At 33.5% G+C, this 19,555-nt stretch overlaps 1 protein-coding gene across 3 annotated transcripts in view; it reads right to left on the reverse strand.

Moving 5' to 3' along the window:
* Nucleotides 1-19,555, reverse strand: part of Cadm2 (cell adhesion molecule 2) — a 949,182-nt gene that overhangs the window by 101,099 nt on the left and 828,528 nt on the right. For all 3 annotated transcript variants that reach the window (XM_021208891.1, XM_021208892.2, XM_029544253.1), the window contains one exon: nucleotides 11,263-11,353. In XM_021208891.1, the coding sequence (XP_021064550.1) occupies nucleotides 11,263-11,353 (91 nt within the window). The remainder of the gene's footprint in view (nucleotides 1-11,262; nucleotides 11,354-19,555) is intronic.

The raw sequence follows: 19,555 nt of genomic DNA on the forward strand, positions 1-19,555 counted from the left end.
AATCTTCTGCTTTATCATCTACTGGTTTGAAATGCCCATTCACTTAATTTCCATTTACAAATCCCATAGTCAATAGATTTTATCAAAATTTTAATTATCAAAGAGATGTTTCAAAACACAGTTACTCTTTACTGATATTTTCACAGGATATAAGGGAAAAAGTGTGATGTTCATAAACATTTGATTCCAAACTATGGATTAAGAGAAGCATTTTAGATAATGAAATTATTTCATAATGTGAAAAAATCTCTTGCTTATGCCATCAGGCTTGAGGGGAAAGCCCAATAAATATGAAAAGTATGTGAATTGGAGATAAGTGTGAAATTGATAAATGTAGAGGAATATTAATTTTGTTGTGTTCAAAGAAGGAGGATCCTGAGAGGAATATCACTCACATTTTTCCCACTGCATAGGCTGAGACCACTTCTAACACTCAAGCCCAAAATTTAATTGACAGAAAAAGGGAGGGAGAGAGGAAGAAGAAAAAGGGGTGAGAAAACACAGAGACAGGAGAGATGCTAAAAGATGAGTTTGCATAGTATCTTAAACTTTTAAAGCAAATGTAGAAAAAAAGTTCAAAGAATAAAGTATTCTTTAAATGTTGAAACTGACTGTTGGGGGTTAGAAATGTTAATCAGGAAAAGCAAAATATGATTACTTCAAAGGTATTTCTTAGGTTGATCATCTTAAATGTAAAACATACACAGTCACTTGTTACTGGTGTTCAAAGGATATGCTTCTCATACATGTTAACATTATACATATGTGTGAATTATAAAATACTGTTCTGTGTATTTGGAGTAAATATCAAGCTTCATTTATTTTTTCAGATTTAACTGTTGTGTTAGTTCATGGAAAAGGAAATGCTTTTCATATATCATTTTTAAGTGTCTTGTATATATATTTGTGAGTGTGTATAAATACACATGTGTACAAGTATGCATCCACATTTATGTACATGTTTGTGAGAATCTGAGACCAACACCAGGTGTCCTTTCTCTAGAGTTGCACAAATATTTTAAACTAATATTAAGGATTATTATCTTTATTGTTTTTGTTGATGATGATTATGATGATGATGTTTTTGTTGCTGTTGCTGGTATTGTTGTTATGCATGCATGATATGTACAGTGGAAGTAAGGAATGTTGCATGACACTGCAAGCACCTCAACATCAGATGACAATTCCTGGAGCTGGTGTCTTTTTGTCTTTCTATATTTGCATGGATTACAAATATAAGTGACAAGCATCATTATACACTGAGCCATATCAGAAGTCTCTCTAATTTTCAGAGACAGGGTCTTTCACTAACCTGTAGCTTGCTAATTAGCTAGGTATAATAGCTAGCAATCTGCAGAACTCTTTGTATCTCTACTTCCTGGTAAGCTATATACACACAAGTGCACTTTTCCTTTACCCCACCCCCACCCCAGCTTTATTATCGAGCTACCCTGATCTATTAAAATTCTGTTTTTGATACACAGGAATCTTGAATGCTGCAGATGAACAAGGCTGATCTGCATTATAACATGAATGTCAGGGTCTTTATACTTAGAACATTTCAAAGTCTAAGAGCCCTGTTCTTATCCTTTGGAGTTTTAATTTGAATTAAAGGAAAAATAAAAAAGACAAGCGTGAAAGAATAACAAAAATAAGGAACATACTTAAATAACATTGCCTCTAATTATATATTTTCCATTGGATTCCTCGCTTGGTATAATTAGCCTGGAACTAGCTGCAAAGTAAGACCATATCTCTAAAATAAAATAAAATAAAATAAAATACAATGTTCATTGTGTGTTTAAAAGATTCTTTGTTTTCTTTGATGACTACTCTTCTATAATAATGCACAAGGAATACTTCTGTCTTCTATTGTCACTGCTGCTTCTATAGTGTGTGTGTGTGTGTGTGTGTGTGTGTGTGTTTCCCAGTTTTATAAGATTTACTGATAGTTGTTATTCTCACAAATATTCCTATTGAAAACTTCAACAATGTAAAGATCTTCTTAAAAGTCATCATTAGAACTTGTATGTAACAGAATCAAAGATCTTAAAGCAGTCATAAATGAAGTCAGATTGAAGTGTAAATTTTAATTCTGTATACTCCTTTATGTTTTCAGTTGAAATTCTGATTACAATTTCTTCACTCACATAAATAAAACTCCTCAAACATATTAAATTCTTACAGCATCAAGTAAAAGGAATTCCATTACATCAATGTGCATTCTTGGTTGGAATAATGAAATCAACATCAGACATCATCATATTTAAATCTTAAGTAGTAAATAACATATGGACTTTTCTGATCAATCTCATCATATACTTGGCCATGAGATTTTGTATCTGAGTTTAAATGTTTTATGGTTGAAATGGAAGTTGCCTATATGCCCTTTAGAAAGCTTGATGCAAATTGCATTGCTTTAATGTGACTGAGAAATCCTGACTCACTTTTCACTTTTTTAATGTGGTATTTACTGACGTTTATTTTAAATAACAGAGATTATCCCTAAACATATAAAATTCTGTGATACTAAAGGAGAGAGAATTTTGTATGAAAGTTAAAAATATTCAAAGTTGGGAAAAATGTTTAAATTTATCTCTTAGGGTTTTCTAATGAAGGGAAAACAGTTACTCAGAGCTTATCTACATTTAATATTTCTCTGTTTGATAAGCACAGAATATTAATTGCTAATTAAAATTCAACAAACCTTGGGTAAATATTAATTCTACCGTAAACAAATATGACTATGTGTTTATATTGAGTATAAAATCTCTATGATATGTTTAACAATGATCATTCTTAAATGAGGAGTTTTCTAAGCTTGTTTAAAAAAACATAAACTCCTGAAGTTTTCCTCTGGAATATTTTCTCATTTTGTTTTTCACTCAACATTTGTGAATTTGAGATTCTCAGATTATGCCTGTTTCTCAGGTTGTTCAGAGTGTCGGGAAAATCTGGATCCAGAGAACATACTTCAAGTGTCAGAATCAATTTTTAATTCAAAAGCTGTTCAGTTTACAGTTAAATTGAAATGATAAGGTTCTGTTTCCTTAAAAAGGTCCATTGTTCCCAATAATACAAAGTAGCACTATTACATGTGTCTGTCTACTTTTATTCTAATCACTGCCTACTATAAACTTCTTTTTCTCCATGGCTTGCATCTTGTCTTAATCTAACACTTTTTGGGAAGTCATAATGAGTTATAACTCATTTATATGATAGTTGGGGATTAAATGCTTTTGTAAGTAAAGGCTGAAGAAATTTGAATCTGAAATTTAATACTTTGAAAGTACATTTTAATCATTTCTATGAAATTCTTCTCAAAGGATTATACTTTTCTGCATTATTAAACAGAACATTCTTCATGGCACTCTAATTTTTCTAAACTAATTTCTTCAGTTAGAAATTTCTTTTCTGCAATCAGTTAAATTACTCAAATTTAACATGTTCATTCTGAGTGTCCCAACACTCTGACTGTAAATATCACGTTTAATAAAATGATTTTCAAATTATTGATGTTACACATTTTTAAAAAATTACTGGATAACTTAAGTCCCCAAATAAAACTAGTTCGACCTATGCCTTTACATTTTCATTACACATACCTTTCATCCCATATCTATAATGTCTTTTGTTACTTTTTTTTGTCTGGCTTTAGTTTTATAAAGAAAGATCCAGTAAGTTGATTTTATGACATAGTAATGAAGCTTGAAAGGCAATTGAAGAACATTTCTAGCACATCAAGGCTCTTATATTATTGGCCACCTCTGTCCCTGCTCTGTAAACTATCTCATATTCTCCATCTGCCTTCTCAAAATCCTTGCCACTCCTCAGCGTTTCCATGCACTTTCAAGTGGCAATATATTCTGCTGAACTTGAATAAAACCTTTGCTCTCATGCTCTGCATATATATATATATATATATATATATATATATATATATATATATATATATATAATCCTCCCCTCTTCTTCATCCACTCTTTCAAGAACCCCAGAGATCTCTGTCACTCTGAATTTAGAAGAGTTGGACTTCTAGGCCCTCATCAATCTCTTAGTGATCCTGCCTATTGTTTTGAAGCCATTTGTAAATATACATCTTTCTAAAAATTTAGGATATTGTTTTCTGTTTGATTTTTTTTTCTTGACTTTAAACATGAAAATGTCTGTCTTTGGAAATTGAGGATTTTGTATGGTGTAAGCATGCATAAACATGCATAAACAGGAAATTTTGTTTTACATGTTTTAATTGAGTAAAGCCCTGCTCCAGTATAAAACATTTCTTTATGTCATTGACTAAAATACCTAATCTCTACAAAGATTTTGAATTAGTTATTTGTACATATTTTGTTTCTTCTATGTATTTATGCAGAAATGATAGTCAAAATATTTAACGGCCAGTATAACAGGCAATAAATAATACTGTTAATTATACTGGCAAACATGAGGGGAATTTTATGTACAAATGTACGACACATAGAAAAAAAGGCTGAGAAAAAAAAGAAATATTATTGAATATAACTTTTAAAAGAACAAACTAACTTACAATTTAGGGAGCTCTTTCAAAGATTCCTATGTTCTTTAACATATTAATAAGGGTAAGAATTTGAATAATTTCTGTTTCTGATATCTTCCTAAAATTATTCATGATGTTGTTTTTTTTTTTTAACCACATACACACACATAAAATATCTATACTAATATTTGGATAAAGATTAAAAATTGTGTATTCTCATGTCTCAATATATTCACACATGACGAATATTTTAAATATATGAGCCAAAAGGAATCCTTTCTACAAGTCTCATTTGTAAATGTGATGGTAAGGTTTTCAGGATAGTGTCTTAAATATTGAGACATTTCATGTTAGATTTCCAGCTAAGCATTTACATAATCCTCCAAAATAATTGGCTTTTTTTTTTTTTAAAGGAAACTGGCTTCCTGGAAAACGTTCAAGAAGTGCATATTCTCTGTGGATCTATCACCATGGTTCTGCAGACTCTGATGGGACTTTTACAAGACACTGGAACATTTAATTGAAAATGATTGAGTGCCCAGCACACCACAGATGCCCAGCCTAAATAACAGCCGTGGGGATTACCGAGAGTCAGCTTCGTAGTTTACAAACAAAACCAAAATATTCAGTCTCATTTCCAAGATAACCACTTGTGTGCTTCCAGAAAGGAAACGCGTGTGATTAAAATTTGAAGCCATGAGATGGAAGTGAGGGACCATATGGGTTTCCGCAAGGCAAGGACAGGATGGGGCGCTTATCTTTATTAGGGAAATTTGGAACTGATTTCCTAGTATTACACTTTTGAAACTAGCCTAAGAATCAAGTGGCTGCGTTGCTTTAAATCTGAGTTACTTAATTACAATAACGTCCAAAATTCTGTATTGCAATCAAAGATGAATATCTACAGATCATGTGACTTGTATTATTCATACTTTTCCTGTAGAAAGTCCTAGGATAGATATATTTATACCATGTTTTATCTTCCATTTGTTTCAGAGAGATATTTATATAATATCTAACATGAAAGATATACTCATGAAGAATGTATTCTTTAAACTTCTTGCATATTTTTTATTTATTTATTTATTTATTTATTATTATTTTCTTTATTTACATTTCAAATGCTATCCCAAAAGTTTCCTATACATATTTTAGTTAAGCTTTCTGGCACTTAATTATTTTATATTATATTGGTATTAACATTTAGGTCTATGTACAAGTTTCATATATTTATCTATACAACTATATATGTATTTATCTATACATACCTATATCTATCACCTATCTGTATGTCTTAGATATAATATATATTACAATGTTGAGTTTATATTACTATTTTGTAACTATTTGATTAACACTCAAATTGATAGTTTATGAATGCTCTAAAGTTTTGCCAGGCTCAGAACACCGAATGAACAAAACAATATAGCCATCAGTATTTTTAATATAGATTGCCATCTCAGTTCTTGTCTTATCTAGATCTAGTCAAATATCTTTTACAAGGAAAATGTTTTTAATGTATATAGAGCATGTAATCCTTCACCCCAAGATATTTGTATGATTTGACTGTGACATCTACACACAAGAAAGTTTGGGGATGGAACGATGTCTTAACAGTTAGGATCAGATCCTGCTCTTGCAGAGAATTTGGGTTCAATTCCCAGCACAAACATCCAGCAACTGAGAGCTACCTCTAATGGCAGGTCTAGGAAAATAGAAAGCCTCTGGAATCCATAGCAGCAGCATTCATGTTCACACAAACTCATACACACACACCCCCACATACACAACACACATTCATACACACACACACACACACACACATACACACTCACCATGCACACTCACAAATGCACACTCTCAAGCGAACAGTGAGTATAATCCTAATTCCTTTAAATTAATGAATTCAAAACAAAATTAAAAAGAAAGTTTGCAAAGTATTGACAAAACAACATGTATTACACAGACCTTGTACATTTAAAAACATACTGGACATGTTATTGTGTAAGTTTGGGTTTTATCAGACTCTGATTTTTTTCCATTTGTTGTCATGGAAACTCGTTAACTGATAGTGTTGTTTTCATGCCAGTAACAGTGCCTGGAAGGGCAGCCACTTCTGCACCTGTGGAACTGGATTATTTATTTTCTCTTCCCAATTCTTTCAAGTTTTCTAAAATATTTTCTACACATCTGCTCAGGTATTTGTGAAGGAGACATTTCTGTGTATTCAAACTTTCCAGTCACCCATTTCTCATTATTTAAAATTTTATTATTAACAATATTATTAGTGCTGTTATTATTATTTTAACCCTAGTAATTGTGGGTGCCCTAAGAGGTTTTATTTTACTTCGGTATTGATTCACTTGTTTCTACGTTGATTTATCTGTCTCCTAGATGCTTTTGTAAATTATGAACCATTGTCCTGGAATTTGTTTATTCTGGTCAAACTGTTGCATTTGAGATACTTGGAAGAATCTATGATCATAACTCAGTTTCTGGACTTACAACAGAAACTTACTAACAATTCAATACTAAATATGTTTTAGACTTTTGAATAAGTCTTAGCTACTTTGCAGTTAATCCCTTCACCAAGAGACACTCTATAGCTGTCATGGTAATTTTGTATTAAGATGTTATTTGGTGGTAGGCATTACATATTTGTGTATGTATGTATGTTTATATATACACACATATATACAAATACACACACACAAACATATATATATATATACACACACACACTACATATATATAGTGTGTGTGTGTAAGAGACAGAGAGACTGAGAGAGAGAGAAAGAGAGAGAGAGAGAGAGACAGAGACAGAGACAGAATCATCCTTACATAAATTGTTTATTTGATACAAAATACATAATTTTAGAAATATAAAATGCTTCTACCAAAAGAACAAACTTGTGTAAAATGAAAGACTATGCTGCTACAATGACTGGCCAGCAAGCCTAAATTAAACACTGATGTGAGCCATGGATAACGCTGCATCTTTCATGTCCTGTGGGAGAGCCATAGCATATGGGAATTTTTATGCTATCTGCTCATTTAGCTGTGAATCTATAATTGTTCTAAAATCAAAGTTTAAAAGAGCAAGTTACACTGAGTGGCTAAGAATCTGGCTCAAGACAACTAAGGCTGTGAATACCCAAGTCCAAGGCCAACCACCACAAAGACTCAGAACACTGTACCAGAGACATCTGACCAGAACATTAATACTGATATGCTAGTTAATTAAAACAATTTCTGATTTGCAGGAGAAATATAAATGTTGGTTAATTAGTTTAATACATCTTTTATTCATTAGATGGAATGACTTGAATTTGCCAAGATAATAGACTGGTACTGTTACATCATATCATATCTTTCCTGCTTTGGTGATCAATATTTCACTGTGATGATAACTTGCCTTCATTAACTCCTGGTTTGTTTTGCAATTTCTTCTCACTAATTGGATTGTGTAACAATTGGCAAATGACATATGATTTGTGCTATATAAGGGGAGGCCACATTAGGCTGAAGAAACTGAGTAGGTTAGAGCTGTTTTGCCTTCACTTTTTGTCTTTGAAGAAACAATTCTATTTCCCCGGGGAATGCATTTTTATGTATGCATGTATCAGATTTCTTCATTAATTTTGGATTATATCCAGAATGTATATGTAATTGTTCCTTTCCAACACCTCACTAGTTGCTTGGTGGCATGTGATCTGTCTTTCTAACGATTAAAATCTTTCTTTTACACATAATAGGATGTTCGTCTCTGTGCAATTATGCATACTAGATTTCTGCCAGGAAAGAAGAAAAATTATAATTACTCGAAGGTAAAATAGTAACTACAACACAAACATTGTGTTGTATACACAGGAAAATACATCAAATCCTTTAATCATTTTCTTCTGATAGAATAAATGCCAAGTCCTCTCTTTTTCCACTAGAAAAAAAAATGTCTCATTGCTTTTTTTCTTTAATGTAAATTCACAATGTACTATACATTGGGTTAAAAGGAATGCTGATTCATTTGTCTCAGCACGTAGGGGCCACCCTGTATCTTTTAAGGTCATGACTTTAATGTAATATAAAGGGTATATTTCTTCTTCCAGTTTTATAAATGGAAAATGTGAAGCCTAAAAGCTGTCTGGGAATTCAGCCAAAGACAAAAGAGGGTTGTTGAATCTCTGGGGACTTGAAAGAAAAGTGGCTGGCATTAGCTCTGTCGTCGCCATAGACAAAAAATTAAAACAATAGACATGTACGGTAATCTCTCTTTTAAGGAAAGAATAGAATGCCTCTATAGTAATGTCAAGTGGAACAATTTGGTCCTGGCCCAAGTTATGCAGCTGTTCTACAGGAAAATGGCAAAAGGCTCCTGTCCAAAGCAGGCAAATAAGGCATGATTGTTCATAAACAGTCACTGGGGCCCTCACATTTAGAACAAGGAAAACAACATTAGCATTCTGGCCAGCAGGCTACAAACATGAGTCTCACTGCAACTTGAGCCATGCCGCAGTTTTATGATTTATAGCAAAGATGGTGGTGTGATTTTAACATAAACAATGAACGTAATAATGATGAATTGCTCATTCTTTAGGAAATCATATGTTGGTCAAACATATGTTTAAAAGAAATAGTAAAAATTTGAGCATAGATTAACAGTGTTGTTCAGGTTACCTATAAGATGAAAATAAACTGTATTATCTGTTATGTATTTCTGACCCCCATTTGCTCATTAGACCTGGATCAGGTAAATAGGAAAGATAATAGGAATTAACTGTCTTGGGAAACAATTGAATGTGAAACCAATAGTGTTGCCTCTCAGTGATGCCAAAATAACAAAGAGGGGAATCAGGTGCAATAGCTGCAAAGTAATGGAGCGGAACTTAGCTGGTGATTACGAGAATAAATGACACAATTTCCCAGTGCCTAGTGGGTGCCCATGGTACCACACTCCTCATTTTGGCTCCCACTCTTCTGAATCTGTTTTAAAACCATCCTCAGACCCCTATGCTTTAATTCACCCTGTATTTGGAAATCATTTTAAAATTTACTTCTCATCTCTTTCCCACTTTTTAGGTTTCATTGTCTGAAGTGAGTGGGCTTCCCATGAGTGATTCTGTTCTTACCCCAGTGATGAACTTCCTGATGAATGCTCATCAATTTTCCCTCTCTTCTCTGTGCTCTAGCAAAAACCATTCTCTTGATGAAGTTGAAAATTTCTTTTGAAAGGAGTCAAATGGAGTCTTTCCAGTCTGCCCTTGTTTTATAATCCTGCCTGTCCCATCTGACACTATTGTGGATATTGTCTAAACCACAGAGATCTACAAGTTTAATCTTCAGAGAGGTTAATGCCTTCATGTACCAGAAATGATACTTTGGGAAAGAGTGGACAGATTTTGAGACTAATTGGGAAGAACAAAGAAAGCAGCATTCTAAGGGTAAAAAGGCATCAAGGATGTTGACTCTAACTTTACTGTTACTATCGTGGGAGTTTATAGGGAAAGAAAACAAATAACAATCCCTGGGGATAACATCTATAATACAAGAAAATAAATTAAAACATATTTTGTAAAATGATACTAGCATATCTGTTATAACACTGGGACCAACAAGGGTAAATGCCAAACATGACTGTTTTGACACATTACTGATAGAATTAAAATTCAAAGATACCACATGGATTGTGATACTTTTAAAAATATATGGGCGTAAACTCTTGCTGCATATTTCAGTTGAGGATTATTTTGGCAAGCATTATATAAACGTAAATAGACAAACCAGCCCACCTAGGATGACAACTGTCTGTCTCTCCTAGGCCTGGATCATTCCTCTTTCTGAACAACTGAGGTTTCAACTCCAGTGATGAAATCACCATGAGCCTCATCCTTGAATTTACAGAGTAAATCCGACTAAGAGAGTGGCAATTTAGATTCCGCAGCTGAAGGAGCAAAGAGTAGGCAGAAGTCGCTAAGCTTTGGATGGGGCTGAAGTGTGAGCAAATCCTGCCTCACCCATCTAAAACCTTTGTGAATAAGAAAAGAAAAGTAACTCACTTTTCTGAGATTAAAATTTCCCTCCTGTCACATAAAGAAACTTTCTTATTTCCTTTTTCTGTTTGCATGCTGTCATTCATCAGCATCCTCTGGGAAAGATTAGTCAGTTTCTTCTGAGAAAGACGGAATTTTCAATTTGTTAAACTGACTAAGACTTTGTGTTTTTCAATAACATAAGAGATTATTGCACTGTGGAGTCATCTTAATGCAAGAATGGATATTGTATCCAAGCTTATTTCTACAGAACTGAATCCCAGAGATCCATTGATGCTGACTTGCTGAATCATTTCTAAGAGAAGTGAGGCATGTTTCCTAGAATAAGAGTCCCATAACTTCCACAATTCATTATTTCTATAAATAAAATGTCTCTACCACTGGATGGGAGAGATGGCATGGCGTAAAATATCCAACAGACAAATGTATACCATTTGAGCAAACTTGCCTTCATTTCTATGAATTTCAGACATCACTGTGCCAAAAATTGAGTCATTTGATTGTGGACCTTGTATTTATACTGTAAATTTATACACATTTATTTTACAGAAATGTGAAGGAAAAAGGGGTAAATACAAAAGCACCTGTTCTCTTGTTTGACAAAAGAGGGTTCAAAATTTAGATGTTTACAGTTACACCCTGCCATTAAAGATTGATATATGTAAGAGTGAAACATTTATCATTGATTCAATCACTTACAGTGGTTTTCCTTTAGATTCACAGGTCAAAGTTAAAGCCTGTCCTTCTTGTGGAAAAGGAGTTGATGGTATAATCTTAACTGATGGTGTATCTAGAAAAAAAAATAGAAAATTCGTTAACCACATAGAAGGATACATTTTGTAATTGAATCACCTATGTTCAGCACCTTTTGTGTTCCATATATCTATGTATCTGCTACTCTCCCATCTGTGCAATTTAACAAGAATATCTGAATACTGTAAATCTGAATTTAAATGTGACATTGCAAAAAATAAAGTGGTTCAGATGAATATCAAGTATTTCACACAATTGTTTCTTCAACTATTTATAGATGGCTATGAATACTATTATTGTGGACTGAATGCACTCATGTGCATTTGAATATCAACACTTTCATTGTCACAGGACTACTAGGGACTCACAATGAGGAACCCCCAATGAACTCAAGATAAACTACTGTCTCAGAAGCATTATACAGAATCCATTTGAAGAGGCAGCCCTGCCGCTCTGAGCACACGCTGCTTTTCTTCAAGCACGGTGGACAAAACACATTAAATAGCTACTTGTAACAGTCCTGGAAGGTAACATCTGGTTCCACATGCAATGATATAATTGTCAAATATGGTAATCATCTCACTTTTAATAAAATCATCACTTGTGAAAATAGACTAAAAGAACAACAACAACAACAACAACAACAAAAAACAGGACACCTAGGTTTAAAAATCACATGGTACATGGTATCCAAATATTTTTATTCAGAAAAAAACAACAAACAAACAAACAAACAAAAAAAAAAAAAAAACAGGAAAAAAATCAAAGCAACATACAATGTACACATCACTTGCAGTCAGCCTTCAATTTGTCTCTCCTGCCCAGAATTATACTGAGCACATTAAACACAATAGCTCTGACCTCACAGACTAATTTTTCTCCCTCCCACTTAGATTTAATAAAAGAATAGAACACATCTGGTGTCATCTTAATGCCCTGTCTTGGGAACAAGCTCAGGTAGCATCAATCAATTCTGCAATATGTTGTAAGTTAGTAGTTTTCCTTAAGACATGGTATTAAAATTTCTCTAGCATAAAACAATAATCTTGTAGATGGTCTTATACGTTGAAATTATTTCTGTTTCAAATACCTATTTTCTCAATCTTGTAAACAAGACAATACTTATGAAATAATAAAACATAAGAGAGGATTGGGGAAAGATAGATATGCTTATCGTCTCAACATCTGTGATACAAAGACAAGAGTGGTATAGGTTATAGGCTTGCTTGAGGAACAGTGATTCCAGGGCTGGGGATGCATATCAGTATCGGAACAATTGCCCAGCACATACAAGGCTCTGAATTCAATTCCTGTTATCAAACACAAAATATATGATGTAAAGGTAGATACGTCACGAATATTTGTCTGGTTACAAATAGGCTTCCCTTGCTCATCACAGTAAATTATTATATTCTAAAATTTTTCTGAAGAAATCATAAATTAGAAAAAATATAAAAACTTCATTGTAATTCTTAGATAATGTAAGAAATTTAAGTATAGTTTATTGAGTTTTAAATAAGAAGACATTTATGGAATAATTTGTTGACTGGTGTTATAATGTAATTTATTCAACGATCGGGGAAATGTAAATAACTATGTAGTGTCATATGTATGACCCAGGGCTGTTCAATCAAACTGAAGCTTACTGTCTTTTCACCTTCAGCCTTTATATACTGCATCAACTTTATAAAAGCAGATTCATTTCTAGTGGGAAACAATGGAAAGCAATATGCAGAAAAGCTTGTTCTTGGAAATATATTTAATTTGTTGTACTCTAAGGTGTCTACCGAATTTGATGTGAGAGTATTCTAGAAATTTCTTTAACAAGGGTTTAGTATTATATTAACATTTACACTGGAAGACTGAATAAAGCAGATTGGTCTCCAAAGTGGACGGGTCACATTCAGTCGGATTCCTAAAGAGAATAAAGGAGTAGTCCCTACCTTAAGCATCAGAAGAGTTTTAGTTTTCTTTGTTTCCAATTTGCTAAAATTTGCATCTCGAATGCACTTCAAATGTCAGCTATTTAAAGCTTGGACAAAAGCCTGTGATAACTTTGGGACGTGATAGAAACATCAGAAGAATAGATGTACTGGAAAGAAGTTATGTACCCGGGGCATGCTTTTGGGTACCAGGACACAGTCCCCTGCCACCCACCTCTGCTTACTGGCTATCCTGAGTAGGAGAAACCCTGGAGATATTTGGCTATAATACACTGTGAGTATCTCAGATCTAGAATAGATGGAGTTTTTCATAAATCCTAAACCTAGAGGCTTTGAAGTAGAGGAAATGAGAAACATTTGGTTCTGCGGCCATTACACCTAGGCTAAAGACAAACATGTCCATGACTCTGTAGTCTGTACATTGCTGGCTCACTCTGTGTAATCTTGGACTCATGACCTTCGACAATTTCAGGAACAATTCTCTGAAGCGAATCTCTTTTTCCACTTATATATTGTAGATCCCGATTCTCCAGGTGGTTCAGAATCATGCTGGTTGTCAATACTTTTCTTTTAAAGATCTTTCTTAGAGTCACAAAGAATAATGTGCAAAGTATAACATATCTGTAGGATATTTGCCAATTCAATTAAGAGTTTGGTTCAGTATTGTGTCTTGGACCAAGTGGAAGGGTAGATGTATCAGTTTTCTGAGATTTCTGTCCTACTAAGAATGTAATATATGTTTATTTAGAAAAGCAATGTTCCTTTGAGCATAACTTAAGGTGTGTGAATATGTGGGAAAGGATTTTCCCTTACATAGTATTTCTTTTATTTGAAAAATTGTGTGGTTCATTCATTAACAGTATAATATAATAGCATGGTAAAAACAGAATCATGAAAAAGTCATTCATCTTAAAATAAAAATTCATAAAGTTGGATTAATTTGATAAGTAAGGATACTCTCTGTTCGATTTGATAAAAGTCAAAGTGAGAACATTGATCCAGTGGAATGGATTTTCTGTATGTTTAATAAAGATTTTACAGAGATGTTACAAAACTACTATGAAACCACATAACAGACAACTTCAAAGCACAACCCTTGAACCATTCAACGTCAGTGGTTCAGCAAGATCTGTCCATGACTGAGCTTTGTAGGATAATGAGTCGATCCTTTGAATCAAAAATTTTACCTATCAATTCCTTTATTCTTTTTACCTTTAATTTTTTTTCCTTTTTACAATCCAGTTGTTATTCCCCCTCAGGTCTGCCCTCAGAATGTTCCTTATCTCATTCCTCCACCCCTCCTCCAAGAAGATGTCCCGATCTTCCCTTCCCCCCCTCCCCACTCAATCAGGCCTCGTCATTCCATGGGGCCTCAAGTCTCTCAAGGTTTAGATGTGTCTTCTCTCATTGAGGTCAGACGTACTTTGTTTCTTCTATAGTTAAAAAATAAGTAAGAGCCGGGCAGTGGTGGTGCACGCCTTTAATCCCAGAACTTGGGAGGAAGAGGCAGGCTGATTTCTGATTTCAAGGCCAGCCTGGTCTACAAAGTGAGTTCCAGGACAGTCAGGGCTATACAGAGAAACCCTGTCTCAAAAAACAAAATAAATAAATAAATAAATAAATAAATAAGAATTTGAATTTATATACTGATAGCATTTTTCTGTTAGGGATGTTGGAAAAGCCATGAAAGAAACTCCTAATATGTCAATTCATGTCATATAATATATCGGCTGAACAAAGATAATCTGTACTGTAGAGCCAGAGTCAATTATATTGTTCAAGGTTATCCATAGTATTCAGGTGTTTCATTAAAATAACATATTTTGATAATGTTATTTGTTGACAAAAATTTTCCTCTGATTATTCACAAATTATGTACTCTTATAAAAACTATCTACCTGGTTCCTAACACTTACAGGACATTGTATTAGTGTATTTTTATAAGTTATTTTAAATAAATTATAACAATGTAACATAATATCATCGTGCTTTGTAATGTCTTTCTTTCACTTTTCAATTCTATCCCTAGCTTTTAGAAATGATGCTACAGGATAATTATTGTGGCTTTCAGAAACCATGTGAATGATATCAGAGGTCATTTCTTTCTTATGAATAAAATGTATTATCAGGGTGACTATAATTCCTGGAACTCATTTAAATGCCTTCTTGGTAAATTAACAAGTTTTGGGAAATCCTTTTTTAACTTAAGATTTGAAAACACTACTCTGTTATAAAAATAAAAGTTTCTTATTAAACTATCTTTTAATAAAAAGAAACACTGACCATCTACTTGGTACATATTTTTCCTTGATGTATGTATTCCATTGTATATATCCTATATACACTTGTTCTCTGGAACCTTTTAGAAGGCACAAAAGGAATGCTAGAGATTCCTTTGAGTGGAAAACACTGGGTCCAATATACAGAATCAACAACTACAATAGCATGCAAGGAAAGTTCTGTTGTTCTCACTGTGTATTGTTACGAAACAAAGATTTAGAAGGAGTAAATGCCCAAAGTAACACAATCAATGCAATATCTATCTCACCTGGTCAAACCAAATGCTTTAAGGAATTTTTATTTCTCCTTTCCTCTTAGATTACCCAAGGGATTGACACTTCCAGGGATGCTTTGCCTTTTGTTCTGGGTTATTTACTGTTCTAGGAAATCAACTCATTACCCCTCTAGCTCAGTTAGAACACAGTTTAAGGTGTGCTTTAGCCCTTTGCGATTTGCATGCTCTAAAGCCTGTCTGTTGATGTTGATGAATTATGTGCACAGCTGTTCTGTGTGGCTCATTCTTTACTTCCCACTGCTTCCCTTCATGTTAACTATTTTTGTTGACAGATGGAAGAAGCCTTTTAATCTGCACCCCTTTTTCTCATTGACTAGAAGAGTGCTTTTCCTGACAATTAAATAAAATGGTTTACTTATTTTTATTTTATGTTTTGTGTGTTTTGCGTGTATGTATGTATATGCAACACATGTGTGTGACACAGGAGTCTTGGAGGCAGAAGAGGGTATTGAAACCTCTGGAACTTAAGTTAAAGGCTGTTGTGAGCCACCCTATGAAACTTACAAAAGAAAGAGTAGATTTGATTGAGGCAACTGGGAATTATTGACTGCACAATTTCTGAGAAAGAGAGCAGTACAAACTAATATTCTAGGAAGATACGTATTCAAAGAACCATATGTCAGGTTAGGGAATTTGGGAATTCTAAAAAGATATAGTGAGAAATCTTCTTACATTTTTAAGTGAGCAGTAGGCTCAGAACAAATACTCAGGATGTCATGCTTGAAGATGGTCAAACTGAACAGATTAAGGGAACCACAGGAGCACTATGCTCTTATCATGAGGCTGAGTGAAGAGGAAGATCTGAAGGAGAAGCCAAGGGAGGCCAGACAATGAGTGTGTCAGCATTTTCTTCCTTATAATTCATACACTTTATTCATATAAATGCCACAGCATAGGATTGCAAGTACATCTATCAAAATACCATTTTTCAAAAACACTGTTTTATGATTTGTTTTTTTTTTTCTGAATGGTCTTACCAAAGAACACTGCAAAATTTAATTTTAAAAATAGATTTAAGCAGTACTACCTTGCACCTACACTATAGAAGCATTAAACCCTTTTAAAGTATATTACGTGTTACAGATTTATGCTTTTGCTATGCTTTCTGTATTTTATAAAATGCTGCTGCATCAGCACCCTAGGAATTATTGCACCATTAACTCATTAGTTATATACCCAACCATGATTAAAAGATCTAATAGAATTAGAAGAGGAAAGTAAGATGACATCATCAGAGCAGTGCTGCCAAATACATATGTGGCTATTTAAATTTAATGTAAAATAAATTGTAAGTGTGTCTTCTTGTTACAAGATCCATATCTCAACTGCTGAGCAGCCATACTATTATCTGGTTGGCGACTCCAAATTGAGGATAAACACTGTCATCATGAAAGTGATGGAGCAAGAGTGACATCGGTCATTACTGTCCCATGATCTTGATTCATTCAGAATATATTTTTGGAAGAAGTTTAAAGACATCTTTATACACCTATACCATTTGTAAACATTATACGTATCTGACTCCACTATCTTTGCACTTGTTTGCTTTGTATGGTTTTGCTTTGTATAATCTAAGCTGAGGATACAGAACCCTTGCATGGTTACATACAAAACGGAAGTAGCGAGGGAGAATACAGATGGCAGAAATGCAGAGATAAACCACCAAAGATTCCTGACTTCTTTTAACTCATTATTGCAGTTACATATTAAAATATTTTAAATTAACTGAAAAATACATTACTTTCTGTGTCTTCTATAATATGTATACATTTTAAACTTTGGCTAATAATTTTTCTTCTTTATTTGTTTAATTTCGATACATTTTGAATAACCCATTTTGGGCCATTCGGACAGGAAGGAACCTGTTAGTCTATTTCTCAATAAAGCCCTTGCCCTGAGATGGTGGAAAGTCCTTTTGTGCAGCACTTGTTTCTCACGTGAAGTCTCTGGGTTCTACCTCAAGCATGAGAAGTAAAACTGAATCCTTTTCAATACGCTGTTATTAGAATAAAACGTTTTCAAAGACAACATTTTTATCTTTAAATAATAATTTCTCATCTTCAAAATTTATAATTTTTTGTTACTTTACTCAGGATATTTTCTAATTACATGTATTTGCCAAAGAATGTCATGAAATCATCATTTTTTAATAGCTGAGTAGTACGCCATTGTGTAAAGGCACCATATTTTCTGTATCCATTCCTCGGTTGAGGGACATCTGGGGTGTTTCTAGCTTCTAGCTATTATAAATGAGGCTGCTGTGGACATAGTGGAGCATGTGTCCTTGTTACATGTTGGAGCATTGTTTTTAATGGTAATTGGATGGATATATAGATTGACTTCATAAAACAAAAGAACTTATGGTCAATTACGTAAGATATAATGATAATTTGAGCTATCACATTTAGAAAGAGTAAGACTTGATCATTCAATCACTTTAAATAATTTGCTAAATAAAGTGTAGGCAGAATATGTCTATCGATTATGTTGGAAGAATGACTAAACAATCTAATCAGAAAAATATATCTGTAACACTTCAGGTAAACTAACACAGATGTAGCTTCCTAGAACATAGAATCCTCATAGGTTTCTGAATAGAGGTCTTGCATTAGTTGTCTTTGTTTACATGATATTTAGATGGTCAGCACTCCTCAAAGGAGATGTCAGTTGAACGAGATACACTGTTTTTCAATGCATGCGGCACATCAGCCTGTCTTTCCTATAAGCCTATAAAGTCTGAAACAACCACATTTTCTAAAATTACTGGAAAAATTATAGAAACACAGTTGTTAACATTCATAGGAGGTGATCTGAAGTAAATTTAGGCTCTAGAAGCACATGGGTTTGTACAAGATGGACTCATGAGGTTGGATTTCCGTCAACATTATCTACATTTGCATTGTATTTATGCATATATCTCTATGTATGTGGGTGGGTCAGATGCAGTAAAGGGCACTGGATCCCTGGAGTTACTGGGAGCTTAGAACTAACAGGTGGGGGGTGCTTGGGTTTAAACTCATGTCCTTTACATACACATCACATGCTCTTAACTACTCTGCTCTCCAGCCTATGGATTTTTAATGGTTGTTTATTCTTTAAAAAAAGAATCAATTGAAAAGCATATTGAATGAAAAAAATAATCTGTTTGCATTTGATAATATATTTGTCCTATATGTACCCATGAGAAACAGAGTATATAAACAACAGAGTTGGTAATTCCCAAGCATGCAAATATTGAATCTCCTCTATAACAATTAGAATTGTATTTTTAATAAATTCATGAGAATAAATGCTGAAGTGTGTTACATGGTTGGTAAATGTAGGAAAAATTCATAATATTGAGTTTTGTTCCTCCAGCTAAAGTATTATTTTTCTGCGATTTAACAACAGAATCCCCATAGAAACACTATGGTTCATTTTACAATGTAAGATAGTAAGAGGGAAATGCAGTATCTCTATTAATCATTGTCTACCTAACTAGATTGGAAATACAAGTATCCAAATGTATAGGGCAGAAATAGCAATTGGCCATTAATTCATTATAGAGATATTTCATTTAAAAAAATAAGGTGTTTTGTCCTATTTTAAATGAATTTTGTGCATACATTTTCATTCATAATTAACTTTACTGATCTCATTTAAAAACAGTGCTGTCATTAAGCAAGCCTGAAGCTCACTTTTGCCTTCTCTTCTAAAGCTCTTCCTTCCCCATTTCTCTATC

Source organism: Mus pahari, chromosome 12, assembly GCF_900095145.1.
Source record: "Mus pahari chromosome 12, PAHARI_EIJ_v1.1, whole genome shotgun sequence".
Lineage (NCBI taxonomy): Eukaryota > Metazoa > Chordata > Mammalia > Rodentia > Muridae > Mus > Mus pahari.